At 28.3% G+C, this 14,783-nt stretch overlaps 1 protein-coding gene across 1 annotated transcript in view; it reads left to right on the forward strand.

Annotated features, from left to right (window-relative positions):
* The window catches only part of LOC100199274 (outer dynein arm-docking complex subunit 3), a 27,259-nt gene extending 12,476 nt beyond the window's left edge, over positions 1-14,783 (forward strand). Inside the window, exons 6-13 of the mRNA XM_065791535.1 lie at positions 6,453-6,698; positions 6,886-6,922; positions 7,154-7,257; positions 7,342-7,502; positions 8,932-8,985; positions 12,333-12,478; positions 14,208-14,384; positions 14,552-14,783. Coding sequence (XP_065647607.1) covers positions 6,453-6,698; positions 6,886-6,922; positions 7,154-7,257; positions 7,342-7,502; positions 8,932-8,985; positions 12,333-12,478; positions 14,208-14,384; positions 14,552-14,676 — 1,050 coding nt within the window. The 3' untranslated portion in view covers positions 14,677-14,783. The remainder of the gene's footprint in view (positions 1-6,452; positions 6,699-6,885; positions 6,923-7,153; positions 7,258-7,341; positions 7,503-8,931; positions 8,986-12,332; positions 12,479-14,207; positions 14,385-14,551) is intronic.

The following is a 14,783-nucleotide window of genomic DNA, read 5'->3' on the forward strand; positions in this document are numbered from 1 at the left end:
TTAGGAATTTTACCATAAAGCAGTTTTTAAATTGAGAAGATGGACCATCACTCCAAAACATTACTTTGTGTATAATTGAATTGGTTGTGTAGCCTTTAAAAAATATTTTACAAATGTTATGCATCCCTCAAAGATAAAAATAAAAGATATAAAAATTGAACTGTTTAATAAAAATACTTTTAAAGTTAATTTAAGAAAAACACTGACACATGTTTTTCTGTGATCATTTTTATATTTTAAATAACCAACCATATTTTTAAAATCTTTACCATAAACAGCAACAGTGAAGATTGTTATTTGAGATTGTCTCCAAAAGCACTTTGAGCTTGCTCTTGATGAATACGGCAATAGTTTTGGCTAAAATCAAAGTGTATTAATAATTCACCATCCATAATATTATCTATTTGGTGGCAATAAACAGACACTTGGTGACATTTAATTAAATGGTGAATCCAAAATTGAGGAAGCATTTTTAAAAACTCTGTATATGTTGCATACAAAGACTGTTTGATCAATCCTTGATGTAGATGATTTGTAACCTTGTCTTTGTACCAAATTATGTAACTGACTTCAATGCATTCTTCGTTTTGCTCTTTGGATGGTGGTAGCATTCGGTTATTAAGACAATTAGCAAAAAAACTACATGATAGTAAGAAGCAATCTGGAGTGAGAGGACTGCAAAGAATTCATTTGTTTACCCAGTTTGTGTTATAAGGTTCAAAATTAAGGTTTGAGAATAAAGTGTTGCATGTATTAATAAAATTTTCGTGAATTAGACAACAGCAGGATTCAATAGGTGTCTCTGAACATGTGAGTATTTGAGCTTGAGCAAATTTTGTGCACTTTTGAAGTGCACAAAATTTGGAAAATTTTATTTTGCTACCAAATTCTTCTGTGTACAGGGCATAGCATTCTCTTAATTTAAGTAACAAGTAACGTTTTTGAAATTTTTTACCATCAATTTTTATAAATTCTTTTATACCTTGAGTCCATGGAGATATTTCTTTGCGGTTGTAAAACTCTAGTACATGATTGAATACACTAGAAGATAAACGGATGTGTTTTTTTATCTTTAATATATCTGGTAAAGAGATGTTCATTTCTATGTTTAATAACATAACTGTTTAATGACATAATCAGCTTTTCAGCACGAAGTCATCTATCATTCAAACTTGAATGATAGATAACTTCGTCCATTTGGCTAGAAGAAGAACAAGGACTATCAATGATACCTTGAGGTTTTTGAAGATCTCTTTATTTACGCCGTTGTAATTTAGCAAGCTCCTTTTTTTTCAATTATTGCTCTGGCATTGGTTGTTGGCGACGAATATTACTTCGTTCTTTTTTTATTTCTTCTAATTCAATTTTCTTTTTTTCTCTATAATCTTTAAAAATTTGTTTGTGCAATTTGGGCATTGTTTTAATATTTATATGTTTCCTGTATTTTTATGTAGAATATGTCAAATAAGTTATATTTGAAGTTTGTTCATAACCTTTAAACACACAGTTATATCAATTGTTTAAATAGCAATTATTTAAATTACTCTTTATAACACATGTTTTAATTAAAGTTTTTTGAATTAAATCTTCTTCCTTTCCGTATTTGAAAATCTAAACAATGTATTTAAACATCGATGTAATAATAAGTCAATATTTGTTTTTTCTTTCTGTCTTCGTGAATACCTTTACTCAATATATATATACATTTGCAAATACCCCCGAGGGTATAATAAACATTATAAATGTTATATATACTATAATATATGACGCACTCTCAATGTTTCTTCTGGCGCAACACAATAATAGTTTATATATAATGCAATTATTTACACTAATTACAACACCCCTTGATCTCTAGATCACAAAGTCTGCATACTTATTTGGAAACTTCCGCACTCGCGTCGATCTTCTGAAATTCAAGTTATCTGTGATGGGCTCCTCCGATTCTCTAGTACACAAGTCAGCTACAATTGTATCAGGACGGGCATCCAACATGTGTCTTGGCAATCCATTGATTTCTACCAAAACTCCTTGTACTGCATCTAAGACTCTTCCTCTATTCCATTCGCTTGTACATTTTGAGTCAGGTGGTTTTACAAATACTGCTTATCCATGTGTATAGTTGTGGAGAACTTCCTTGTTAGTTTTGGCAGAATTGTGTGTGGTTTCCTCTCAGGAAAATATAGCTTTGTAGGGGAGCAATGTTTCTTCGTCATTTTTACTGAGAGCCACGTTATACCAATATACCATCTTTAACAGATCTTTGCCACTTCTGGCTGCCATACGCTTGATTGTGCGATGATAACTTTCAATGGACACTCCCATTCTGCGCATAATTCACCAACAAGTTTTAAGCAAAAAGTCTTGCTGTTGTCTTGTTTTTGAACAACAGTCTTGCTTCCATTTTTTCTAAATGAAAACACACTGTTGTTTCTTTTTTGTTCAGTAGCTTTCTCCAAATTACAAACTTGCTCCTTTTGCCATAGTCAATGATAGATAAATAAATCTCTTATTTATAGTGGGTTATGTCAATAGCTAAGCGGTGTCAGCTCTTTCCAACTTCAAGATTTCTTTCTAACCATCTAATTGGCGCAGAATCTGAACCTTTATCTGATGTTTCATCAGATAAAGGGTTCGATTGACTCCAAACGGATGAAGATTATGAAACAATTTCACATCAGGCAGTATGACATTTGCTGTCGTACCGCCTGATGTGAAATCGTTTTATCTTTATACCGCACTACTTCACAAGGTTTTCAATTAGCAGCAACTGGTGACAGACAAGTGATTCTCTAAGACCATGTACTCGAATGGGTTTGTCACCAATAATTAAGGAGTTCAACCAGTTGACAACAGTAGCCGAATCACACTTTATGGTAATACATATAAATCCCCAGTTTGTTGCTAGATTAATTCCATTTATCATGGCTTCTAACTCTGCAGGATTAACGTGAGCTGTATCATCTTGTTTCCTCAGCCATGAACAGTCTTCTACTATTTCCCCAGCCACTTCCAGAACTATGCCAACAGCTGAGCTGTTTGTATTGCACCACACTGTTACTTCAGAAGTGTTTTTGACGTTCCATGACTCATAAACGGGATCTTCCTTTGTAAGTCTTTCATTTAAACTGCTTACTAATTTGACAACACATTCATTCACCAAAGAATCCCATCCACAACTACTTGAAACCCTTTTCAGATAGCTACACGAAGGGCACAACCAATTTGCTATTGGAAAATGTCCGGTAAGCTGTCTGTACCAAGAAAAGATTTGCTGACATGTCATTTTCTTCAAGAACTTTGGATATGTTGTCATGTTTCCAATGGACTTGGTTACATTATTTGTACACTTGCAATCTAAGCACACAACCAGCAACTTAGAATCCAGGCCATATTTTTTCAGGAGTTTTTGAACTCTGCAACTATGTTATTATTGACAATGACAACACTATGTTATTATTGACAATGATGTCATCAATGAATAAATCCGTCCCAGACTCAACAACTTCGTCTAATAACAATACTTTTCTTAAGGTTTTAGTCATTATTCTGGGCGCCACATTTTAACCAAAACCCAATCTTGTTAGACAGTAACGCTGCTCTTCATATTCTACAACTTGATATTTCCATAATGCTTCGTCAACATGAATCTGCAAGTACACTTTCTTTAAATTGATTATCTCAAGATTTTCTCCCAACTTTCTCCAGCTGTGAAGTTTGGTACTGACATACAAACATCGCTATTTGCAGTATGAATGGATACAAATCGATTCAGCTCACGGCAGTCCATCACCAGACGTACTTTTAATTTGTTTCGTTGAATTACAGTCATCAACAGAATGATGCCATTACATCTCCTTTCAAATAGTTTCAGCCATTTCTGTGCTATCCATTCACTTATTTTCATTGCGTACTCATTTTTAACATCTTTAGATAGTTTGGAATTTTGTTTGTTAAAGTTGGTGGTTCCATCAGCCCTTTCCAAGACACGCTCCTAATGCCATTTTTGAATTCTGCTACGATGTCTTTATCAATCAACTTTTGAATAGTAGGCTAGGATACTTCATTCATTTTTTCTTGAAAGACTGTAGTAGCGCCAATAGTTAGTTGTTCTACATTGAAATTTATGGTTTTGCCATCTCTCCCAACTTGGACACCTCCAAGCAGTCGTATTGCGTCCATACCTAGTAGCATTTAATATTCGGGAACAATGTTGGCAACCAGGCATTCCAAACCGATGGTGGTATCATTTATAGAACAACAACAATCTGGTGTTTTACTTCAATTGACTTCTCATTCCTCATGATAACCTTTTCCTTTTGTATTTTACATTTTTTTATGTTTACAATATCACGACTTAAAATTGATTTGGAGCATCCAGTATCCAACAATGCTTCAATTTTTCTTCCATTGACATATACGCAGAGAGTTAGCAGTTTTTAATTTTGTGGGAAGCTGCTTCACAAAAGCGGGTGGCTTCCTTTACATATTTTTTGAGTTCGCACACTTTTCATACCAGTGCTGGACAAGGTCAATCACCTGGTGATTCAATCAACGGCAAATGCCCTGCCAGAAAGAAATAAGGGGAGCACAACATGCAGCTTGTCAACTTTTTGAAGTTTTGCTACCAGTTCCAATTTCTGTATCGATTCTGAAAATTCACCCAAACCATCGTAGTGCGACACCAAATCTGCAAACTTTATCAAGATGCTCATTGCCAAAATACGTTGTAATAATAAGTCAATATTTGTTTTTTCTTGCCGTCTTTGTAAATATCTTTACTCAATATATATACATTTACAAATACCCACGAGGGTATAATAAACATTATAAACGTTGTATATACTATAATATATGAAGCACCCACAGCATTTCTTTTGATGCAACACATTAATAGTTTACATATAATGCAATTATTTACACTAATTACATTGACACATTTAAACATCTGTTACATTGTGGTCGTGACAAAAACGAAATTGCATTTTACTTTTTCCAGACAAGGATTTATAATTTTTTTTTTACATATATATTCATTTCAACTAAAATGCTTTTGCTAAATATTTTCTAATTAAAAAAATTAAATTTAGGTTGTATAAAAAAACTAAATTTGTTTTAATAGTCGCAGTCATAACAGTAAAAAAAGCCTTTTTTCTTTTTAGTAACATACCAACTAATAATTGAGATAATAGTAAAATCACTTACTAACAAACTTATTTAATCAGTAATGTTTACTCAGAGAATTAAAGACTAAAAAAAATCTAAAAAACGTTTAATACAATTCCATGTTAAGAAATCCATGTTTTTTACATTATAAAATATTAAAAATGGCTACCAAATTTTAAACATCTCCTACACATGCATAAAGATAAATGATAAAGTGAAGATATTTTTTTAGATGCACTAATGTGTCAATTGATTTAATTTTTTTAAATTTATTTTTTTCTTATAAAAAACATAAAACTGACCTGACAATAGAAAAATTAAAAATGCCCAAGCAAGAGTATATATATATATATATATATATATATATATATATATATATATATATATATATATATATATATATATATATATGTATATGTATATATATATATATATATATATATATATATATATATATATATATATATTTATATATATATATATATATATATATATATATATATATATATGTATATATATATATATGTATATATATATATATGTATATATATATATATGTATATATATATATATATATATATATATATGTATTTATATATATATATATATTTATATATGTATATATATATATATATATTTATATATGTATATATATATATATATATAATATATATATATATATATATATATATATATATATATATATATATACATATATATACAAACTATTTCATAACCTGTTATATCGTATTCATTTGAGATAAAAAACAGCTCTTAACAACTCTTTTTCTTTAAAAGGACTACAGAAGTGAGTATTAGATTTTTAAATGTCAATTTGAAAATACCTGCAACTCCAAAAATTGAACCTTTTTGAAAAAGACTACTGCATAGAGAAAAGTTTAGTGTGGTGCTATTGGTGGAGTTTGAAAAAAGTACTTTTAATCATTATGTAAAGCAGTATTTGTAGTTAAAAATATAGCTTGAGAATGATTTTCAAACAACCATCTTTGAAAATAATACTGTCGATGACTTGTTTGCTTCAGGGTATTTGCAAACAAGATCACAACATGAATCATTTTGTGAGCATGTGTATTCCAAATGATAGATCACAGCGTGAACAAAAAATTAGGCCAATTTAATTGAATAATTTTTTAAGGAGTAAAGGCCTATTTTTAAGTTATACAGCAAATATGGTCACACATAAAGAATATTTAAAAAAACAATATATAATGTAACAAAAATCAAAAAATTTGAGGATTCTATTATTGTTATATATTTTCTTTTAGGAAAGTAGAACTTGGCCTAACTCTCTAGATTCATTAGAACAAACTATAAAAGAACAAAATGATGAACTAAAGGAGCTATATATTGTTTACAATGATGCTCAAATTGCTAGAGATACAGCACGATCAGAATTAGCAAAGTTTGAACAAACTGTAACAGAAGCAAAAAAAGATAGGGAGTTGCAACTAGCAGAATATAAAAGACAAGCTGAAGAAAAAAAAGATTATGCTGAAAAGGTGGAGAAGCGGGTAAGTTCATAATGTAATGATACTATAGCAAGAAACCAAGTATCATGGTATGTAAAAACTAAATTTGATGATATGCGTTTAAGAAATCTGATGATATACTTGTAAGAAATAAATCTATAAACTAACTGATATAATAATTAGGAAACTAAGTAACCTACACTACATAAGTTTAAGATTTTTCTTTTAGTTACAAAGAACATTGCAACAGGATGATCTTAACCAAGGTGATCATTATGTTATTGATTATCTACATTCTATATTTAAATTTTTGTAATGTTTTTGTATTTTTCTTTTTTTTAATATGTAAAAAATTTTATTAAAATGTGGTAATATTTTTTTTAAATTATTTCCAATATTATTTTCATATGGTTTTCATACATTCTTCATACACATACTTGTGAGAGAAAATTTTTAAGTAATTTTATTTTAATAAGAAATTTCTAATTTGTTTCTAGATTTAAAGTCAAAACATTCGAGTGAAGAGCAAGAACGAAAAATTACAACGTATGAAGAGGCCATGGCAAAAATTAAGGATGCCACAGGTGTTTCTGATATAAAGGTGGAAATGCAAATTTCATTTGCTGCTATCATTTCTCCTCGTCTTTGTTGTCCTGGTACTAATGTTCAATTTATTTTCATTTAGGAGGTTGTGCAACGGTTTTTATCTCAAGGTGAAACACAAAATCATCTTCAGTCACTAAAATTAGCCAACGAAAAAGTATTGGCTCATTTAAAAGAAGAAAAAGAAAGACTTCAAGCAGAGTTTGAAGAAATGAAATATTCTGGTGAAGCAAAACTCTCAAAGTAAAGTATTAAGAGTCTTATTTTCACAATGCTTTAAATTACAAACTTTTTCTTATTTTCTTTCCCTAAACTCTCTACTTTTTTTAAATATATATATAGGGCTTTGTTAAAAAGCGTTACGCAGCTCGCATTTTGCTTGCGAAAAGGCAATTTGCCTACGCATTCAGCAATTTTGCTTTACGCAAAAACTTTTATCTTTTAGAATAATTAAATTATCTTTTGATATTATTTATGTGACGTTTATTCAGAAGAAATAAAGTCATAAGTAAAAGCATTTAACTGCAATTGTAAACTAATAGATTTTTTGTTAAAGAAACAGTTTGTTTAATAATTTTTTTGTTGTTGATAAAAATTAATTAAAGAAAATAAAGTGATTTAAGCTTTATCTTAAGGAATTAAATAAATAAATTCCTTTTAAATATATAAATTATTTTTTGTCATAATAGTTTAAAAAATGCACGCTTTATTTTGATGTAAATATTTTATTAATAAGGTATTTTGTTTATTGTTAATTCAATAACGTAAAGTTCATATTTGAAAAAAATGATTTTTCAAATAAGAACTAAGATTTTATTTGTAACTTTTGTTATAGTGAAGAAAAAAAACTGTCTGTATGATTTTTAATGCGTTAATAAAATATCTTTAATTATAATGCGGTACTTGGAAATACACTAGTGGCGCAATATAACTTCTAACAATACAAAATACATTTGCCGAGTTGAGTTACTTTGAAATGTGTTACGCGTTTTCGTTATGCAGTGAAATCTCACAACAAGGCCTATCTATCTATATATATATATATATATATATATATATATATATATATATATATATATATATATATATATATATATATATATATATATATATATATATATATATATATATGTATAGATAGTATGTGTATGACAGGTTTCCATAATGCCATTTTTTTACTTAAATATAACATTATGGAAGAGTTAAAGCAATTTTTTACAGCTGGATACCCTTCCTAATATATTTATTGTGGTACCATCTGGAAGATTACAATTCAAGGTTTACAAGTTCCTCCCAACTTTACCCACAGTTAAGTTAGGGTTTTATATCAGATTTTACCTTTTTCTAGGTAAGTTTTCTATACCATGTCTAATGAGCAATCAGCAATTTAACCAGGAAAAGATTTTTGACCTCGCTGTTTTTGTATGTTTGTTGTAGCCTCATATACAAATGCTAATTTCTTGTTTTTTAAAAACTTTGTGAAACAGATCTAATATTGTGTATTTTACGCATATATTACATCTCTAATATATCTATTATTATATCATACTTATAAATTACATTATTTTTTATATATTTGTTTTTGTAAATTTATAAAATATAATTAAAAAAATTATATTTTATAAATATCAGTTTTGCAGTTTTGATATTTTTAATATTTTTCTTATTCAAGTGGTGAGAAAATACTAGAAGAACTTCGAGAGGAATTAAAAGCTAGTGAAGCTAAGTAAGTAAAATTAACATATCATTGACTTTTTCGTTTCCAATTAACAACTTTTTTGAAGTAAAATGTGTATGTGAACTGTAATGAGTCTCTCTATGTAATATTGTGTTCTGTGGTTTACCATTGATTTTAAAAGTAATTAAATCTGTTTAGAAAGCAAAATTAAAAGTCATTAAATTAGCCAGATGTTTGTACAATCAGAAATCTCATCAGTTGTAATTGCATTTCGAAAAATATTAACAAATAATGCATTATTTTACTCAGATACCATACAGGAATAAATCTGTTTTTCCTTGTATGGAATACTGTTATCATATTTAAGTTGGTTCTTTTAAAGATGCCTTTCTATTCTTGACAAAGTCCAAAAATGTATTGTAAATGTAGCTAACCTGCTCTTTTCTTAAACAACCTATCATCTCTAGTTTCATCAACCAAAACTCATTCTTGCTTGACTATTCATTTTTTTTTTCTTCAAATTTGCATTCTTTTACTGTATCTGTTCTTTTATGCTCTAAAAACTTTTATCCATCTAGTTTCTTTCCTTGTTCATCAGCTTTGGAACTCTCTTTTATCTTCGTGTTTTTCTTTGAAATTTAAAATGAGTTTATTGGTATAAGAAGGTAGTAGAGCAGGTTTTGAGACAAAACTTTATATTTTGTTAACCAAGAAAGTAATTTATTTGCAGTTATAAATGATATTCGCAATTCTCAGGTCAAATTAATACAAGGTCTTTTTTTGTTATTTAAAAATATTTATATACACATAAAGCTGCATTATTAGGTAAAACTATTGTCATGTGGATATAGATTTGTTCTATTTTTAAATGATTGTTTATTCACTTATCTCTTTATCTACACATTTTTGACAAATCAATGTATGCTTTGTTGGGTTGGACAGTCCGCAAACATGTAATAATAGCTTTATGTCACATAGCAAAGTTTCAGGTATATATGAATATTTGTTAATAAAAAATACATGAATTGCAAGCAGCATAAAAATTGTAAAAAAATTTTGTAAAAGTTTTATTTTCTTTTTACCTTCTGTGATGTACTTGGACTCTATAAATTTTTAGTTTTACTTATGATTATATAAAAAAGTAGTTTTCCAGCAAAATCTTTGACATTTTTGCACCGATTTTGAAATGATGGAGAAAAGAAAAGAAGACCTGAGAGAAAAGGACAAATCTTTGATGTTTTGATTTGTTGAAGAATCTTGGCCTAAAACAAAAGGAGATTGAAATTGAGAAATTGAAGATTTCAACACAAACAGTTAATGCAGTGAAAAGGAAGTTGGATTAAGGTAGAAAAGTTGAAACTAGAAGAGTTGGAAATTGTGGTCATCAAAGAATTACTACCCCAGACTTGAGAGAATGATAAAAGTAATGGCCCTCAGTATTAAATAAGTTTTTTATAAGAATATATCTAAAGAGTTTTTAAGTCAGGGCATTAATGCAAGCTATAAAACAGTTAATAATTGCTTTTTTGAGCAGGGACTGGAGGCATACAGACTCAAGTGCCAAGTCTCACTAACAAAATGAAGCATGCCAGGCACAATTTCTTTTATTTTTTCTTGATTTCTTTTATTTTCAACTTGTTTTCTGACTAATATCAGTAGGTTGTTGATTGTGACTATTAATGTAATATTTTTGCTATGATTTCTTGGATGCTTTTGAATTTTTAAATTCAGGTTGTTTTCTCAGATAAGTCAACAATTGCTGTCTTGAATGATAGTGAGAGGAATTCAAGTCTGTGTGTCTATAGAAAACATTAGGAAAATTATGATAGCAAAAGGAACAAGTTGTCTGCGTTTTTACAGATTGTCAAAGGAATAATGAACCAAAAAAATGTATATAAAGGTGTTGTAAAAATGTTTGGTTCCTCAAATAAGAGACTGGTTCCCTGATAATAACTATACATTTCAACAAGGTAGTGCAGGTTCCGAGACAATGAATTCTCTGTACTCACTGCCCTGGAAATTCACCAGATATGAACCCAGTTGAGAATTTATGGAACATTTTGAAGGACGAAATACATAAAGTTTCTATCACTGCAAAAGCGCAGCTCAGGTTATCACCAAATTATAGAATCACCAAATTATGCTGTGATTTAATCATGGCATGCCCAAGAGTGTCATACTCTCAGACAAAGTAAAAGTTAAGCAGTTTGCAGCTCATAAAGTGAATTTTTGCCAGCCACCAAGCTCTCGCTTCAATCAACAACACAGACTATTTTCTAATAAGCAATGTCAAGCAACTATGATTTGGGGGCAATCACTGTCCACAGTTGCTCTGGGTCACATGTTTTACAACAAGGTAAGACTGTCTATTCTACAGTTTAATTTGGAATCTTGGAAGAACAACGCAAGGCAATTCAACCCATTGAAAATTATGGGGTAGTTTAAACCCCATTGAAAATTATTGGGTAAAATTGAAAACAAAAGTTTTTAATCAGAACCGGAATTGTTCTTAAAAGTTTCAGAAGCTCATACAAAATACTAAAACATGTTTTATACTGTGATTTATTTTTTCTGTTATGATCATGTATGTGGATTTTTTTTAATTAAAACATTTTCTAGCAATAAACACATACACTATACAGTAAAAAAATGTTTTTTCAATATAAATGTTGGGTGGTCTGATCTATTTGGCCAATACTGATTAGACTTATTACATCGTCTCCCAACTATATAACTTCAAAATACAAACTGTGACAAAGAAGACTGTTGCACAGTGAAACTAATTCAGTGCAGTACAACCAGGGGTGTGGTGGGTTTAAACTTTTAGAAGTAGTTATAATTAAACACATAGCTTGAGAATATTACACAGCAATTTGTGCATATGGTTCTATTTATGAGTTGTTGAAAGTCTTATATTGTTAACTTTTAAACATACAAGCTAGCAGATAATGCTTTTATTTTGCAATATAAAACTGCTCTATGTGGTTTACATGATGAAGTCTTGATGTTCTTCCATAAATGATGGAAAAAAATTGGAGCATTTCAATTTCTGGTCTAAATAAAGTACCAAAACATTTTTTGTTTATGTCAGACTTAATTGTTACATGAACATGTTTGCAAGTGAAGGCACCAGCTGTTTTTTACCAATGGTTTCTTATCATTTTAAAGTTTTCAAAATTTAAAGTCCTATAAACAGCTGTAACTGACTTGAATTTCTTTATCATTAAAACAGATTTTAATGTTTAATACCATAGGAATATTTTAAAATATACAAATTAAAAGTTGTTTTGTAAAAAAGTAAATATATATATTCTGCATTATTGATAAAATTATGACCGAAAGTGACAGTAATATTATGAAATGCATTGTATATATTTATATATGCTAAATTACAGGTTGTTGGAGGCTAAAAATGCTCAACAGTTAATCAGCAGGTCTGTAGCTGATGTAAAATCAGGTATTGCACATCTTGCAGACAAGTTACTACCAAAAAGTCAACTTCCACCTTTGGATTCAGAAAATTTTATCATGGATACATTAAGTATGTTTTTTTTGTTGTTGTTGAATAAAATTTTTGATAACAATATTCAATATGTAAGTTTAAATTTATCTATTAAGGATAATTGATTAGTAAGGGTGTATCAGCAAGTTACAAATTTGTTACAAAGTTACAAATTTGGGTGCCTGATTTTTTTAATAACCCTACTTATTTTATTATTATTGTTCTATTTTACACTTTTTTAATTTTTGTTACAACCCTCTTTCAGCCCTTTTACTCCAAAACATGAACCTTGATGAATAACCCTGACTAATAAGACTTGATAAACAAACATGATGAATAAAGCCTTGATGAGCAAGCCTGACAAATAAGACTTGATAAATAAGCCTGACAAATAAAGCCTTGATGAACAAGCCTGATAAATAAGACTTGATAAATAAGGATTCTGGAAAGAGAAATAAGTTAAACATTGTACTACCAGGAATCTAATGGAGAATAAACTCAAACTTTCTTGCTTACAAAGCAAACGCTTTTTTTACAAATATTGCTCATAAATTTAAATCCAATATTCATTTATATTATTACAACTATCAAAATCTTAAATATGAAATATTTAAAAATTGGCGTTGTCAACTTTTATTTTTGAAGGTTTTTGAAATTTTATTTTGATTATTTTAATTAAAGTTGATAAAATCATTAGGTACAAACAGCATTCCAACAAATGTTCTAATAGATTTTATGCATGATTTTTCAGATATTATTTTTTGTAAACTATTAATTTCATTTGTAAATATTTTTCTTATTTTTTTAAAATTAACTTGTGTAATACAATACAATATTTAAAAATGGCTCTGAACTTATATGCACTATAAACCTATTCTCTCTTCTTTCTATCATTAGCAAGTTTTTTGAAAAACTAATATTTTTTAAATAGTATTTTTTTCTGAACTCTTTTAACTGTTTAAATAAATTTTATTTTGGTTTTTGATCAAAAACATTCTACTTGCCACCCATTGAAAAGTGTAACTAATGAAAATCAGAAAACCTTGTGATACTGGTTATTATATTTGTTTTTAGAGATAATATCATTTTGGTTTTTAAATTATAGTATCAAATTAGAATGTGTTCTGTAGTGTTTAAAGTAATTAGTTTTGATCTTATCTTCCAGATTGAGAACAATTTGTATGTATTAATTGTTAAATTTCTAGTAGTAAATCTATTTTGTGTTCCTCAAAGTTCTTTTGTTGTTCTTAATATATATTTATGATTTAAAAAACGCTGTGGAAACTCTAATGGAAAGATTAATGTACCATTTCATAAAAAAAGGTATGGTAAGAATTGTATTGTCTATCAGTGCATTTGTCAATAGAACAAGAGTCTTGAGTACATTATGAATGAGTTTAAAAGGCTAGAACTTAAAATACCTTTGTCATCTTTATCTTATAGTTTTTAGTATATATATATACATATATATATATATATATATATATATATATATATATATATATATATATATATATATATATATATATATATATATATACATATACTAATTATTATATTATAGTTATAATTATTACTCTTATTATTATTAATCTTGCTATATTAATTGTTGTTATTATTATTACTGTTATTTTTATTATTAAGATTATTTTTATAATTATTATTATTGTTATTTTAAATAGTTATAAGATGAAATCGCTTTAAATGTAGCCAAGAAAATAAATTCTTGACTTCAATTAAAGCGAATTAATTAATTTTATTTTTTTAGAATTATGTGAAACTAAGCTGACTGCTCTTGTTGAAGAATTAGGCGGCAAAGATATTGGAAGTTTTTTGAAAGAAATGGAAGATGCAGAATTTCGTTCTTCGCTAGAAACAAAACTACCTACATTTAACACACGAATCAAACTTCCTACTTCTGCAGAAAAACTTCCTACTTTTGATGGTAAATTCATTTTTTACTTTTAAGTTTTTTTTAAGTTATAATCACAGGGACCAGGATGCACAGTGGTGTGTAGAAGAATCCTTCAGAATGTAGCAGTGATGAAGTAGATTGCTTTTCTCAGCTATCTTGGTATTTTTAAATTTATTTTTGTTTTATTTCAAATTTAGATGACGATGATAGTGGAGCTGAAGATGACTATTTGTCAAGGAATGCTATTAAACAAAATTCCCAGCAGATTGTTGACTCAAAAACAAAGAAAAATAAAACGAAAAAGAAAAAAAATAAAAAGTAACTTTTGCAGACAATGAAGAATGTTATTTGAAAGAAAAAATTTTTAAACATTTGTTTATAATATTATTTTTATCTTTTAATTTATTTTAATATATTTTCACAACTAAA

This window comes from Hydra vulgaris, chromosome 02, assembly GCF_038396675.1.
Source record: "Hydra vulgaris chromosome 02, alternate assembly HydraT2T_AEP".
NCBI lineage: Eukaryota > Metazoa > Cnidaria > Hydrozoa > Anthoathecata > Hydridae > Hydra > Hydra vulgaris.